This window comes from Agelaius phoeniceus, chromosome 1 (genome assembly GCF_051311805.1).
Source record: "Agelaius phoeniceus isolate bAgePho1 chromosome 1, bAgePho1.hap1, whole genome shotgun sequence".
Classification (NCBI taxonomy): Eukaryota; Metazoa; Chordata; class Aves; order Passeriformes; family Icteridae; genus Agelaius; species Agelaius phoeniceus.
This window is the reverse complement of record NC_135265.1, coordinates 83,103,732-83,120,197: the sequence shown is the minus strand read 5'-3', so window position 1 is coordinate 83,120,197 and position 16,466 is coordinate 83,103,732. Positions and strand designations below refer to the sequence as shown.

General features: G+C 37.1%; 1 protein-coding gene across 2 annotated transcripts in view; it reads left to right on the top strand.

Moving 5' to 3' along the window:
* ADCY2 (adenylate cyclase 2) overlaps positions 1–16,466 on the top strand; it is a 203,893-nt gene that overhangs the window by 131,975 nt on the left and 55,452 nt on the right. For both annotated transcript variants that reach the window (XM_077182476.1, XM_077182478.1), the window contains 8 exons: positions 1,005–1,153; positions 2,231–2,342; positions 3,417–3,544; positions 8,636–8,794; positions 9,178–9,310; positions 9,639–9,815; positions 11,112–11,155; positions 13,438–13,518. In XM_077182476.1, coding sequence (XP_077038591.1) covers positions 1,005–1,153; positions 2,231–2,342; positions 3,417–3,544; positions 8,636–8,794; positions 9,178–9,310; positions 9,639–9,815; positions 11,112–11,155; positions 13,438–13,518 — 983 coding nt within the window. The remainder of the gene's footprint in view (positions 1–1,004; positions 1,154–2,230; positions 2,343–3,416; positions 3,545–8,635; positions 8,795–9,177; positions 9,311–9,638; positions 9,816–11,111; positions 11,156–13,437; positions 13,519–16,466) is intronic.

The following is a 16,466-nucleotide window of genomic DNA, read 5'->3' as shown; positions in this document are numbered from 1 at the left end:
GAACCAAAGACCATGCATCATTCTGAGTAACACCTGAGAATCATGCACATTTTGAGGTCATCATCTTTTCTGGTGTAGCCGTTTCTGTCTCTGACTCTGTCAGAGGCTTTTTCAGTTACCTTCCCCCTCTTCACTGGTTCAGGCTTCCGGTTTTTTATCCTTAGCCAGAAGGAGTCTCTCCTGTCTGCCTGTGAGAAAATGGGAAATTCTTGTTCAGTTTCAAGATGGAATATGATAAAGCAAGAAGGATGGTTTTTTTTTTGTTTTGCAGAGTTCTTGTTGACCTGGTTTCCAGAGAAGTAGGAAATTAGTCTAAAGCTGTCACAGGTGAAATGGGCAAAATGGAAGTGTCAGAGAGCTTTAGAAGAGGCAGACCATAATATAAAATGATGAGGAAGACCCTAATGCCAAATGATGAGGAAAAATATATAGGGTTTGGGTTTTTTAAGTATTCTATATGCTTTTAGGTTAATTAGAAAAAAATTGTCAAATGGCATATTAAAGGAGAGAGTACCTATCAAAATGCTTGCAAAATTCAACATTTTCATATTCTGTCAGTATTTTATTTTAGGCCTAACTGCTAAAATTATGGCAGAGCATTTAAAATGTATGAAAGGAAAAAAAAGATGTAGCTTATTCCTGCTTGAATCAAACTGCATTTCCATTTAAGTCCTCTGGACTGGCCTTGTGACTGTTTCATTTGCTGCATCCTGCTCAGATTTTGAATAGATTCATGTACATAACTTCAGCAAACGTTAAGCTTAGCTTAAGCTTTTTTTAATATACACAAAACCTTGGAGAAGGCACGTATTACTTGGAAATGTGTATATGTCCCTGTCACACTGCTCAAGGTACTGATTAACTTTGGAGCTTGTACTTGGTCTGGGTGCAAGCCTCATCAAAATGTTCTGTGGCATTGACAATAGGGTGTGCCTTGCACAGTATTGATGCCATGCTAAATTTATTCTCCTTAAAGAAACTGTGGATTTCATTTTAAATTTCAGGAGCGTCTTCTACTTTCTTTACTGCCTGCTCACATTGCCATGGAAATGAAAGCAGAGATCATTCAGAGGCTACAAGGTCCAAAGGCAGGCCAGCTGGAAAACACCAACAACTTCCACAATTTGTATGTCAAAAGGCACACCAATGTAAGGTATTGTACTGTAATAAAATGTATCAACAATATTCAGAAAAAAAAAATTGAAAGAAAAGGTTAAGGGAGGAATTAAGAAAACGTTTTTTAAAATATGCTTTTCAACAACTTAATATGTAGCATCCCTTAATTTGATTGAATGCTGACAGTGCTACAATCCAGAAGAGCACAAAGGTGTTAGTACAAAGGAGTTGTTGAGAAAAAAGACACATAATAATAGGCTTTTTTTCATAATGTCTTCATTTTTCAGATTCAATTACTAAATCCTGCTTCCATGTATGCTAGTCAAAATTGTAATTCATACCAGTGGTATGATTCAGATTTTGCAATTTTCTTAATTGGAACAATTTCTCAGGATTTGTATCATGTAAACAGAGGCAGCTGTATCACATACATATTTTACACAGTACCTGAGATAAAATATTCTGCTGACAGATCTAATTTTTTATTACTTAAAAATTTCTAGTAGCTGGAAAAATTAATCACTTTCATTTCAAACATTCATTCTTCTTAACAAGGTTCTTTTTCCTATTTTTGTTTGGGTTTTGTGTTTGTTTGTTTTGGTTTTGTTTTTTTTTTATTTTATTGGACAAGTCAGTTTGAATTATATTCTTAGAAACTGATTTATTAAAAATGTTGCAGAACTTTTGAGGAAGCTCATGTTCTCTTGTGAGAGCACAAATACTCCTTGAAACTATTATATCGCTTTTATTATACTGATGATTTGTGACTTTAAAAATATTTATATTTTTTTCAGTCCTGTAACAGAGAGGTATAGAATATTTATAAATAACTATAAATATAGGTATGCCTATAAACGTTATACCTGAGGAGGTAATACCTATAAAGGTACATACAGGTATATATTACCTATGAACACAACACCCATAAAGGCAAATATACATTGTCCTATAGATGTAGTTATATTTATTGCTCTACATTTAGTAGTGGCTGTTTTGGGTGTGGGCATATCCCTGTGAAGTCCAGGATGCTTGCTTTCAGGTTTTGCTGCTGGGTGATGGATCTGAGTGTGGCAGAAGGAAGCTGTGACCAAGATTCTCTTCATTTCTGTTGCAGCATCTTGTACGCGGATATTGTGGGATTCACTCGCCTGGCCAGTGACTGCTCCCCAGGAGAGCTGGTGCACATGCTGAATGAGCTCTTTGGCAAGTTTGATCAGATTGCCAAGGTGGGTTGCTATGAGCTGCTGCTATTAGTTTGAATAAGAAAGTCATCTTTAATTATTTTTTTTTCCTCTTGGGGTCTTCGTGCAGTATTTCTGAGACTTTGGCAGGAAGATTGGATTTGAAACATGTGAAGAAAATGATCTGGCTCTGGTATGAGTGCAACAGTGCATTTCTGCCAGAATGACAGTCTGTGAAACTGAAGATAGCTCTCTAATAGGACCAATAGAGAAAGCTCATGGAGCCCAATAAGGCTTAATGGCAGATGAACACTGCTTTAAATAGATTTTTTGCAATATTAAGGATTAATAAACTCAAGATAGAAAAGTGTTAGTCAGTTTTCTGGTCTCAGAAAAATCATTTTTGAGGCTGAAGGAGAAGAGAGACAGTATTGATCCAATCCATTTTAATTACTGACCACAGCCTCTTTATTTCTCAAGAAAAGAGTCAAATACAATCAGATTTTTTTCTTCTGCTTATTTAGGTGTCATTTTTATAAAAATTAAATTAAACTTCATGTGTGAAAGTAAAATCAGAAACCTCAGAATAGATAAAATTTCCTGGGTTTTTATTTGTTGAAAAATTGTCAAGTATTTTAAAATTTAAATTAAATTAAAAGTAAATTTCAGTTTTTAAAAAATAAAAATCTTTACATGGTCTTAGAGTAGAAAATATAGAACTACTATTATGATTTCTAGCTGCTGGAAGCATTCCATAGTATATCTTCGTAGATGTAAAATTGGAAGACTATGTCTTTTGATTTCATATTTCAAACAAAAAGGCTTTATTTAGATTGAGGACATGATAGTTTAGCTCAGTTCTTTATTCTCAAGTGTGAACATGTTTTGCAGTGAAATTACTTCCTGCTTTTGCCTATTAAGGACCATAACTGGTGGAGGGATCAACCATACAAAACTCTCTCAATGTTTCTGTTGTAGCAAGCCCTTTTGTACTGAAACAAGCTTTAGTAGAAGGACTTTGCTAATGTCATTTAAGTCAATCTTTGTCACAGTAACTCTTCATTTATGTATTTCAAATTGAAAGTCACTGTCTCACCTTGCCTTTTTTTTTTCCTCCAGGAAAATGAATGTATGAGAATTAAGATCTTAGGTGACTGCTATTACTGTGTTTCTGGGCTACCTATATCTCTTCAAAATCATGCCAAGAATTGTGTGAAAATGGGACTGGACATGTGTGAAGCCATTAAGTAAGTACTAAACTTTAAAAAAAACCTTTAAAACCAGTCCTTCACTAAAATTAGTATACGTAGGTGAGCTACACTTGGCAAAAATGTGTATCACGTGGAGATCTGGATATTTGGGAGTCTTCTGTATGATTTATTTTTCCTAATAAGCTGGACTTTGATTTTAAAACTTGGTGTGCTCTTCTGTAAGTTCCAATTTTTGTGGTTTTGTCTAGATTACATTAACCACTGTCCATTTAGCAAAGTGGGAAATTGGCCCATCCTTGTGAGCTATATGTGTGGTGTGCACCTCATCATGAAATGGATAATTATGTTGAACTGTGTTGATCTTAATGTCTAATGAAGTAGCCATACAAAATTATTCCTCTAATCCTTAAATGTGTGTAATTGTAGTCACAAGAGGTATTTGGCTTTTAGTTATCTGCTTCTAACTCAATCCAGGGTAGTTACTGTATAGGTAGGTTGACTAAAGTAAATTTGTTTCGTTTCCCTTTTATGTGTTCATGGAAAAGGTGTAGTATTTTGGGAAACTAGTATTTCAATCTCCTTCCTTTAGTTTTGTAAAAGTAATCTCAGTACAGGAATCAGGTTGTTGCATTCTCTAAAATGTTATTTCTTCATCCAAAAATGGTTGTAATTTACGTTGTGACCAAAGAAATCTAATTTTTAAATGGGACTTGGGAGAATTTCTCCTTGCAAAGCAAGATAAAAGTCTCTACAGATTTGATTGCATTTCAGTCACTTTCATTGGATGCTTTCTCTTTCTCACTTAGTATCACAATTAAGCCATTTGCTTTTTTAGCATACTAGGAAGTAAAGCTACCATCCCTTCTGTAGAGCAGTTGGTAAGAGGGTGTCAGTCCCAAAGTTCTGGCCCTCCTTGTTGGTTGGCTTAAATATGTCAGGATTTTTTCCCCAGCCTTTGAGTGAAAATGAGAGCTTTCTGGTTTGCATTTCAAAACATCTGTGTGCTGTGTGAGAAAAGTGAGTTAAAAGTATTTGCATAGAGTTTCTGGTCAACCTGTTGTTTTGTTACTTAAGAGGAAAAAAATATAGAAGGTTACAGGGTGGTGAAAAAATAACACTAAACTTGAGCCATGAAGTGCCCTTCACAAGGAACCAAAGTATGTTGCACATCATAATGCAGTGTTTTACTTGAGCTCAGAGAGCAATCTGTCAGTTCCTCACATTTCAGAACTTTCAATCTTCTCTGGAATAATTTTCTGCTCAGGCTGCTATCAAGTATGTTCATTGTTAGTGCTGTGTGATCAGGTTCTTGGTAAGAGCAACCTTATAAACTACAAAATTATAGGTTAGTTGTAAAGCATATTCTGATATGACTTTGTTACTGTAGTCAGAAACCAAAATGCTCCCATAGACAGATGCCAGATAACCACAGCCTGTTTACAGAAGGAGTAAAAGAGAAGGAGTAAAGAGGAATCTGTACCCTGTGTTTTCAAATCATTTCAAAGTATTATGTCAAGTGTTGCAGCCTGCAGGTGAATGAAAATTGCTGATTATTAACCAACTCCATATTTTGTTGTGTGATTGCTGCATCTTTGTATGGAGGCATCTCCTGACATACTTCTGTGCCCTGTAAAATGAGAAGTAGTAATACTCTTGCTGTTGGCAGTGTGTCACTCAATATGTTCGACTTGCTCTATCTGAAATAACTTTTTTGTCAGATAGAAATTATTGCTACATTCAGTCACTGAGGTGCAAACTGCCCCCCCCGATGTGTAAGCTACTGAAATAAAGTAGTTTGCTGTTTATATTAGCAGTTCTATATAGATTTTACCACCTGAATATGGTTTCAGTTGCAGTTCTCTTTGAAGCAAAAAAGGAGGAATTCTGCCAAATTGACAGGTGATCTGTACTATAAAGTCTTATTCAGTCTTCTTCCCTAATGTTGTGTAGCTCCATTTTGAGCAATTCAGCTTTCCTATGCTATGGATTGTTCCCATTTAAACATGGATTGTAGTCTCACTGATTAAGTGCTTTGCTTCTCTGCTCTGTGTTGGAACAAATCCAATATTTCTTATAGTCTGCAGCCTGCTTGCCCAGGAGTGGGATGCTTACTTTATCAAGCCATAAATGCCAGTGCTGCCTGTGATGCTGAGAGCTGGATGCTTTAAGGACAGAGCTTATCTGTTGAGGCAAAATATTTTTGTGTGTGAATATATGTGTTGTTTCCATTCAGCTCAAACTCTACCTCCATGTCTGTCTGGTGATTTCCTTATTTGCATGTTTCTCAGTCACACATTCTCAAAGGCTTCCTTTGATTTGGTAGCATGAAACAAATTCCATTTCAGAGGAGAGTGAAAGAAACTGTTGCATATAAGATGGTTATATCATTTTGAATGCTGGATAAAAAATAAAAGAATTCTTTTAGGTACGATTTCATTCCTGCAGGTCTGATCCAAAAGGAAACTATGCTGTTAAAGCTGGCAATTTGCAGGGAATTAAATGCCTAAGGTTCACTCAATGTGTTAAAGTGTGTAAGGAAGGGCTAGGTGAGTCTTATATACCTTGGTCCAGAATTATAGATGAAGAAAGCTCAGGTAAAGTGTATAGATGCTTTCCTAAAGACCTGAACTCTATCTTGTATGGAGCAAAGTTACTGCAATTACCTGCAATATAGCCACACCTCTGAAAAATGCAGAATGCTTTCAAACTCAAATTTCACATTGCAATAGGAAAAATACAGTTTGATGAGTATTTTGACTGCCCAGCCAGGCTGGGCACACAAACTGTGCTGTGCAGAAGGAAACCAGAGAGACAGGGGAGCACAAAATGAAATAAAGGTGGGAAGTTTCAGATATGCTTCTGTAGGTAATGCAGACATCCTCTGGGGATGTGATAGCCTACATTCTTGAATGCACTCAGTGCCTGCATTGTCATGGCAATTGTTCAAGGAGATCAGGAGAGAAGAAGTGGTAAACCCTAATTCAGTCTAGAGTTACACTGCTAATTTAATGTCTCCTGTGGTTTCTTTAATTTGTGAGACAGAAGAAGAGATTTCAGTTCTGGTACAATTCTGTTTGCTTCCCTGCTTAAATCCTGAGAGCTTATTATAAAGCAGACTTTATTCTGCTTGCTCTTGCTTTATAGGGCAGAATATGGAAGGGCAGTCTTTTGACAAGCACTCCTAGAGGATAAATGTTCCACTTCCATTTTGTCCAGTATTTTAAACACTTTTTTCCAAAGTGCTAGGCTTTTGTCATATACCTTGTGGAGAGCAAAGTGGGGTTTGTGATTTGCAAAGTGCTTACAAAGATCACTTACAGGCAGTTCATTTTCAAGTGTGTCAGCTACACAAGAGCAGTGTAAAATGGCAATGTGAAAAGAAATACCAATAAACACTTGAGAGAGACGGATGGAATTAAAATACTTTCAGTCATGGTCCTGTTATTTTCATTTCCCAGGGAAAAAAAACAATTGAGAATTACTGCTTAAATGCAGGATTTACCATATCAATTTAGGCCTTTTGTGTTCTATGTTCCCTTTCAAAAAAAAGGGGAAATTGTCACATTAATTCAGTAATTCAGAAGGTACAGAGCTGATGATTCTTATCACTGAGATTGAAAATGTTGCTAGAAGTGTGCACCCAACTTGTATACAGAAGCCATTTAGTTTCCTTATTCTGTGATTGTTTCTTCCATTAACACCCTGAATTTCTCCAAGTGTGTGTGCACGTTCCTTATTAATGGCTAGGTTTGGGTCCACACCAGTTGGGGTTTGATTATGCAAATCTGGTTAAGTTATAATCTTCCCATTTCTTAGAGCTGTCTAAGCCTGTAGGTACCTGAGTTAGTTTTATTACTCTTTACAGATGTGGTCAGTACCCATGTGACATATGTCTGGTTGTTTGACCTCAGTTGCCCACCAGTGATTCAGAACTGCTTCTGCAAAGATAATTGCCTGTCTTATGTGTAGGGCTCTTCTGAGATTTGGGGTGGGGTGAACAGATACTTTACTGTAGGGGGATAGAATATAAGAAAATAAAGATAGTGTAGAAAGTAATCTTACCCCTAAGGAGTTGCAACTGGGCCAATTATCAAAAATTGGGAACAGGCCTGACTTTAAGAGACCATAGCTGTAACCAGTGAGAAGAAGAGTGCTATAAAAGAGTGAGGTGGCTGGTTGAGAAGGGAACTGGAGTTAGTTGGCTGCTTTGTGAAGAAGAAAGAGTCAGTGCTCTGAGCAGCTGCCCATAAGAAACACCAAGAAGGTATGAAACTTTTTGCAATAAGGAGACAACAGTATGGGACCCCTGCAATAAGATGAAAACACTTAAATCTCTGACTGGAAAGGTCAAAGGTTTAGATGTGGTCTGGCCTTTTATTTGCTGTATATTCTAGAGGGTGCAGCATTCACTAAAGCATGTGGAAGGTTGTTGAGCCTATATTCTCCACAGCCTGAATGGCGCTGAGCCCGTATCCCCAAAGAGTGTACAAGCCCCAGCTTGTGGAATATCCTGAGGTGCTGTGGTTTTTGTCCTTCCTCTCAGATATGGTAGATGTGAGAAGATCTCCGATGTAAACATTGGGGTCTTTAAGTAGAAGGGTGTGTAACAGTAGTTCCAGACCTCCAAAAGCAGCCTGTAGAACAAAAACAGTCCTTAGATTCTACCATGAGACTAAACATTTCCACTATTCACCACAGCCCTCCCAAATAATTTGGGATGAATATAAAAGAAGGAACTTCAGACACAGACTTGAAAATTAATATTTCTACAAATTGTTGTAAATAGAGATAATAGGAAAGGTAATGTATAATCATAGCATTAAAAGAATGGAGGCAAAAATGCTAATGCTAAGAAGAGATAAATGTTATTACTGTTGTTACTGCTACTTTCACAGAATCATAGAATGATAAAATGTTTTGGATTGGAGTGGTCCTTAAAGACCATCTAGTTCCGGCTCCCCTGCCACGGGCAGGGACACCTCCCACTAGAGCAGGCTGCACTGAGCCACATCCAGCCTGGCCTTGAGCATTTCCAGGGGTGTGCCATCCTCATAAATTGACTGGTAAATTAAAAGAAAACCAAGGGCCTATCATGTGTATTAACAGAGGCTTTCTTCTCAACCGCAGGAAGGTGAGAGATGCGACTGGCGTGGACATCAACATGCGCGTCGGAGTGCACTCCGGGAACGTGCTCTGCGGCGTTATCGGGCTCCAGAAGTGGCAGTACGATGTCTGGTCCCATGATGTGACCCTGGCCAATCACATGGAAGCTGGGGGAGTCCCAGGGTAAGAATCTTCTCCGTTACCCTTCGGACACGTGGATTTTTCAGTCATGGAAAAATTCATAGGCGCTTTGTCCTAAGCCATAAGCTTTCATGGAGATGCCTAAACTAATTCTTAGGTGCTGTCTTGAGAAAAAAAAACCAAAAAATAGAATAAAACTGAGGCACTCAGTGTTTTCTGTGATTTAAGAAACAGTTTTTTTTCTGGATAGAAACCTTTGGATTTATGCCCATTAGAACTTCTAAAATTTAGTTAGATTGACTGCAAAAGAAGTGAGCAGTAAATAAAAAGTGTATACAAAAGCAAGTAAAAAAGGTTGATCAGGTTTAAATGATGCTTTTGATCAGTATTTGTGACTTTGTCTTTCTTCTAAAATATAATTTCAGCCGTGTTCACATCACCTCAGTCACCTTGGCACATTTGAATGGAGCTTACAAAGTGGAAGATGGGGACGGAGATGTGAGGGACCCATATCTGAAAGAGCATAATGTTAAGACTTACTTTGTAATCAATCCTAAGGTTAGTAGTACTTTTATTTTGTTGCCAGTCATACTTGTTTTTGAACAGGACCACTAATCTCTTTATTGAATAATTCACTACAATAAGATATTGATCAGGGCTGTCATTGATGCCTACAAATATGTAATGTTTGCAGTGCAAATGTTTCCCGCTCTTCAGAAATAAGTCTCTGATGTTTCCCAGCAATATCATTAAGAATTGTGGTTTCTTAGCATGTCTCCATTTATAAGCCCCTAATCATGGAGATCTGTGGTGCCACTGCTGCACTGCTGCTTCAAAAGGTTGCGAGCACAAAGGCTGACATCACCTTTTGTCCTCTGTCAACCAGGGAGAGAAGCGAAGCCCTCAGCACCACATTCGGCCTCGGCATACTCTGGATGGAGCCAAAATGAGAGCTTCTGTCCGCATGACCCGGTACCTGGAGTCCTGGGGAGCTGCCAAGCCATTTGCACACCTGCACCACAGGGACAGCATGACCACTGAAAACGGCAAGATAAGCACCACAGTAGGGGCCTACTTATGTCATTTTGTACAATACAGCAATGTTTGAAAGGAAAAAGCTGCTCACTGCTAAATACCTGGTTATTTCTGGTAGAAGATGATACATGTAGTTGTGCAGGGCATAAACACTGTGAATTTGCTGGAAGCTTTTCCAGTTTTGGATTAGGGTGTAAGTGCATCGCTGAATTCAAAGGAGTCTGGCACTCTTATTGAAGTACAAAATTTGACCCTCTGAGCTCAGACCCCCCACCAAGTCACAGCGTGTGCAGTGACTCCTCTTCGTATTGTGGAAAGATATTTTGAACATAAAGCCAGAATGCAACACCTTTAGGAAGGAAATCCTTTAATATGGAGAAATTCCTAGAGATTTATTGGCTGTTCAGCTACATTCTCTGTTTGGAAGATGGCCAAAGGGAGCAAAGGCTTTGAACTTAGAGTAATCCCTGTGATATTTTGAGTGGACTTTATTCAGAGTACCCCAGGAACCAAATCCATACTTATTGTAACATCTACCTTTTGAAGGCGCACCTACAAGTCATTAGCTGTGGTTGAAGGCCTGAGTTTTAGAGTACTGTATTTCAACGTTGCATCTTTCACACTAAAATTAAAAATTACTTTTTAATTTTACTAACACTGTTATGCTGCTGTCAGTAAGATACTGATGATCTACAGCTTGTACATTGCATTATCTTCTACCTCTTAAAAGAAAATGCATGAAGGTAAATTCTGATAGTTTTCAACATTGGCATTTAGTTTTGTTCCTGTACTGGTGAGATATATTCTTTTATTTAATAAATATAATGCATCAGAATGTGGGTTGTGACAGGTCAATTACAGGAAGTACCCAGCCATCACTATTAATCACAAAAAAAATGTGGCTGTGATGGCTGCCATTGCTATTAATTAAAAAATAATGACCACTGTCTCTGTATTTGGCCACTCAGGTCTGTTTTTTTCAAAACCATTTAAGATTGGTTTTTGCTGAAGCTGGTAAGAGTTTGGGCTACATCCAAAGAGTGGTGACATTGAAGTCCTTGTGGTAAAGCAAAACTCTTGGATTCAGACTGTTGTATTAGTTTATCCTGTATTTATACAGATAGATGAGTTTTATTCCAGGTCACTCGATCTTCACTTCTAGCTGGATTTTTCTTTTAGACAGTTTTAATTGAATGCTAAAAGTATTTACACTGAAAACTTTTCTCCTTACTTGACCCTGTTGTCAACACTGTCCTAAAAGCAAATTAATATTATTAAAGTCTAGTGTAATTAATAGGGTTCTTTTTGTTTCTTTGCTTTTTAGGACGTTCCCATGGGGCAATATCATTTTCAGCGTTGCAGAGAAAGGTAAATCAATCTTAAAAAATTACTTATTCATAGAAAGTCCATATAAATAGCTAGACATTGGTATGCTTTCAAATATTGAGGGCCATTGCTCACATAGACTGTTTTTTATGTAAGTGCTGATACCTCTTACATAAAGAAGGGCTATGGAATCAGATTTGGCAGACATCTTTCTTATGAATTGCAAATTCATTTCCTGATAACAAATAGCTTTATTCTGAGTTGGTATGTTGGCGAACTATTACAAACCAAGTACTCTAACAGTGGGAAGAAAATTATATACAGGAAAATTGGGAGGAAGCCCAGAGAGGGGTAAGAAAAGGGAAGATGGAAAGGGCTGTTAAAAGTTTTTCTTACAACAGCTAATAATATGTACTTAAAGAGACATTTTGTGTATTTGTTTAATTGCTTTGTATTTGTATTGTGGTTCATTATTTTAAAGCCTTTAGTATGTTTGCAGTAGTAGATATTCAGAAGGTATTTTGTGGTCTTTTATAGTGCTCCTACTACACAAAATGTTTGCAAGATCACAATAGCTTTAAGTTTTCCTAGTGCTGCTTGGTACCTTGAGTAGGGCAAGATGGTGATATCATCAATACTGTGAAGTCATTTAAATGAACCTCCTAAAACTTTGAATTGTTATTGTCTCTAGTTGCTATGCAATTACCTAAAATATTGTACGTTCCAGAAGGTGAACAAGTTTTGACTGAACATGCATGATATTAATAAAAAGAGTCTAATTCTAAAACTGCACATTTATATTTGGACAGTATGTCCAAAGAGTTTCTATCAGTCAATGAAAGACCATTGGACTGTGGCATTTGGAAATAATTCAGTTCTGAGGTGTTTTTGCTTTTGTGTTTCCAAACACTACTCCAGAGGATATTCAGAAGGCACAAAAAATGTGTCTTTATACCATATCATGGAAGGAATTTCTTCCATTACTGGTGTCTAATGTTCATAGTGAGGCAGACATGTAACTAGGATTCTAGATAAGCTGGTTAATCATTGTCACAGGATAGAGCTGCAGTGATCAGAAGCACTTTGAAAATCAGTATTTTATTAGAATATGCAAATGTAGGGTTTGAAGCTTGACTGCGGGCTTCTGTTTGTGTGAGTCTTAGCTCTTATTCATTACACAATAGTCTTATGTTGTTAAGGACCTGCCAAGAGGATTAACTGTGGTTGGACAATGTCTATGCATTTTTCCTGGGTTGTTTCTGTGATTGATTTCTGTGAAAAGCAAGTTTTAAGCAATTTTTTACCTAAATTCACTAGTATTGAATAGGCATGAAATCACTTGTGTAATTTTTTTAAGTTTCTGTAGGTCCACTAATACAATTGCTGTACTAATTTGAAACTTACAACAGGTTATCAGTTTTAGAGAAATAACCCAAAAACTTGATGTTGAGGAAAATTTGTGTTTGACTGGGTTCAATTTGTAGGTTAAGAATATTTTGGTGAGGAAAGAGTCAAATTTCAGATCTGATTAATGACTTCTTTGAAAACACTGATTTTAAGTTAGCAGTGAATTTAAGTTTTCAAATATAGACCTCACCATCAATATTTGAGATATGTCATTTTCAAGGAAAGCACAACTACTGAAAGGATTGATGATTGCAGGAATTTATGTTAGCAAAGGTGAACCCATTGTGATGATCCTCTGTTCGGTTCATGCCGAGTCCAGTCAAAAGTAAAGAAGCTTTTTTTATTGCAGATGAGTTACAAGGCTCATAAACATAGTAATATTATGTGAGCTTGAAACGAATTTCAGTCAGTGCTCAGTTTTCTTATTAAAAAGAGTAAAGTACTTCCAAGAAGAGTTAGCAGGATTTTGGTGGGGTATACCTATTATGTCTCAGTGCACTAATACATTATGCTCATCATACAATTCTGACAAGGTTTTTTTAGAAAAAAAGCTGCAAGAAACAGGAATGAATGCTTCATGAATTTGAGCATATTCCCATTCTTTTTCATGAATTCATAATACTGTGGAAGACTTTTCTTTGACCAGAATTTCTTGAACTCTCTTGGTTTTTTATGAAATATTTTCTCGTGTTTGTATTTAAGTGCTCCCTAATAGCTAAGCTCTAGATTTGTGAGTGTGTGTGTGTGTTTGTACATGACACTGTGGCTTATGATGTTTTTTAAGAGCTTATTAATAGGATCATTGTGCCTGATGCCTATAGTTGCTATTGTAGTATAAATGTTAAAAATTCATGGTAAACTCACAAGTTTATGATAGCTGTTGTTTTTGACGTGACTTCCCACATTTTTAATTTCAGAACAAAATCACAGAAAAGAAGGTTTGAGGAAGAACTGAATGAGAGGATGATCCAAGCCATTGATGGAATCAATGCCCAAAAGTATGCCTTTATCCTATATCCTTTGTTGTCTTTGTCCATTCCAACTTTGATGTAAAGCTGCAACAGAGGGCAGTGTTTAATATTTTTTGTTCCCACACGCACACCAAATCTGAAAACAGTAAAGGTGTTACCAATACTGGTGTAGGATGCCCTGCACATTTTGAAGATAGGCTGTAAAGTGACATTTTCTCCTATATGAGATAAGACAGTGCCTGTGACTCATGCTGTGACTGAGGTATTGACTTGTCTTGATCTGCCTGGCAGAGGGAGTTTGCTCTGTAACTGTTTGTCTGTAGGCTCATGGCTGTGACACTACAGATTTATCTTACCTGGGGGCAGAGAAGTAAGACACAAGAAATGACTGGCTCAGTCAGAATGATTTTCACATCAGAATGATGTGAAAATTGATGCTTCCTAATTGTCACCGAAACAATTCCTCAGGATTAGAAACTTTCCCTAAAACCATAGTTTAATGTCTCTCACTTGGTTGCTTGGTTTCTTAGGGAAGGTTAATCTTGATGGCATGTTGGAATTGCTGGGTGAAACAACCTGCCATGTATTTTTTTCCATGTCCTAAGAAGAGCTGGAGGCAGTATGAAGTTTTCTGTTTCCTGGTGAATAGATAAAGCTAGAAAGAAATCAATTTCAGTCCAAAATAAGTGTTCAAGCTTCTTCTATTTCTCTGATGAAATAAGGGAATTGCAATTCAAACATGTGGACAATAATTGTGATGAATTACATGTTTCCCCCCACTTCTGTTACTCATAATCCTAATCAGCTGAGTATCACACCTAATTATTAAATGTTCCTATGTCACATTGGTTTTCTTTAATCTTTTAGTCCTATTAAATGGTATTGGATTTAGGAAATTTTTTTTTAACAATTAGAAGACTGTTGATATTTTTATGTCATAGAGAGAATACAGTGAAATAGGGTAGGTCATGTGTTAAGCAAAGCCTTTTGATTATACTAGACTTGCCTAAAACAGCTATATAAATTTTGGCAGGCTTTTTGTGTCTTTAGGTATACTTGCTCTGATAAAAGGATTTCAAAAATGATGTTTTGATGTCAAAAGTAAAGCATCTGTATAAATGCATTAAAATATTGATGTGACCCTACTGTATGTTGTTTTATCTTAGACAATCCCTGTCTTATCTAATTAGCACATAAAATTCAGAGAAACTTGGTAAAAAACGTTTCTGAAAACGCTTCATTGCATTTTGTGAATTACATGGGAACCTGCAGAAAGATAAGAAATGATTTTATATATCAGAAAGTTTGAATGTCACCTTCCAAAACTAAATTCTCTACCTAGCTCTGTATTGATTTGCTGAATGAATCTCTTAAAAGCTATGATTCAATTGATTAATACTCAGGGATAAGTTATGAAAAGTGCTGATTCCTCAAACGTCAAGGTAATTCAATAATAGTTTAACTCTGTGAAGCCTAAGTGCACAAAAAAAGGTAAATAAAATATTTCCTACATTTAGGACACAAAACTAATCACGTTTTTGTTTTCTTTATTATTGTGCGTATTTTTGTGCCTCAATTTTTCATTTGTAAAATGAAAATAACATTATTAGCTAGAGTGAACACGTGGTTGTGAAACTAAACAAAAGGTTTTGTGAATCAATGAGAAAATTTTAAGAAAGTCTATGAGAAAACTGGCGTTTCTAAATGTTTTAAGTGTAACATTTGGATTGCATGGAAAATAAGTCTGACTGAATAAAGAAAATTTAAAAAGAGTTGCCAGAGTGAGTGCAGAACAAAGAGCTTCTGTGCCTTAGCCATTGATTAGGATGTAACATCACACTTTCTCCATGGGTTTCTTTTCCCTGTATCTTGAACAAAGCACTCCTGGCTCCAAGTGCCTGTCCTGCACAGGCTGGGGATGAGCAGCCCTAGCTAAGCCATCCCAAGCCTTGGTGCTTAGAGGAGGACATGAGATGGAGGGATGACCATCTGCCAGCTAGATATCTACCTACAGAGGGCTGAATATGTACCTGCAGAGGGGGCTGAAGTAAAACCAGTCGGTCTTTGGTGAGCAGGTTGCTGTGCTAAAGGGACACACTCTCTTTGCTTTTTTCCTTTAAGTCACAGCGCTGCTGTTTTGTGCATAATTCCTTGCTGTACATTGTCAAGCAGTACAAGCCCTATGAAACCACATACCTCTGTGGATACAGACAGAATTCAGATGTCTGTCTGTGTTGTTCCTGGAATTGCAAAAGAATTTAAGCCAAACTTTGGTACCTAGTTTCCGTAGAGACATATCCTCATGTACTTGCAAATACTTTGGCGATTTCCAGACCCATCAGGGAGTCAGGCTGAAGGCAGAATTTTTTAGCCCTTGTGTCTGTGTCAAAGTTGTGTGACTTTGTGCTCCCTCTTCTGAACTCAGACTCCACTTCCATTTGTGTTGTGCTGTTTCCCTCATCTCTGACCTCTCAGTGCCTGCTATGTAAAACCAGTACAGGTTTTTTTGTGAACTTTTAAGAAGAACTAAAAGCTTCTGAAAACGTGAGCTTGTGATGTGGAGTATGAGGCAGCACGTGCTCTAAATGGCACTCCTGACTTCACATGCCATCAAGTGTGTAACCAAATTGGGCCCTTGGGAGTAGATCTGCAGAGAGAACTTTTTAGCAGTGTGCTGATGGTAATTAAATCAATCCACCTGTCAGATACCATTGGAAAAAACAGGAAATTTGTTAACTATTTGGGGAAGAGGGTTACTTCTTGTTTAATTTTTGTAACCAAATGGAAAAAACTTTCATTTTCAGTTTATCAAAAATATTCTGCAAACTGAATGTTTTTTCCAGTATATTACAGCTGAACTCAAACAAAATCATGCTTTTTGTACACCAGCCTTTCAGTTCTCTTTCTTCTCAGAGTCCTAACTGTGATCACATAGATGGGAGCCATTGCAGAGCAATAAGGGAAATATATTTTTG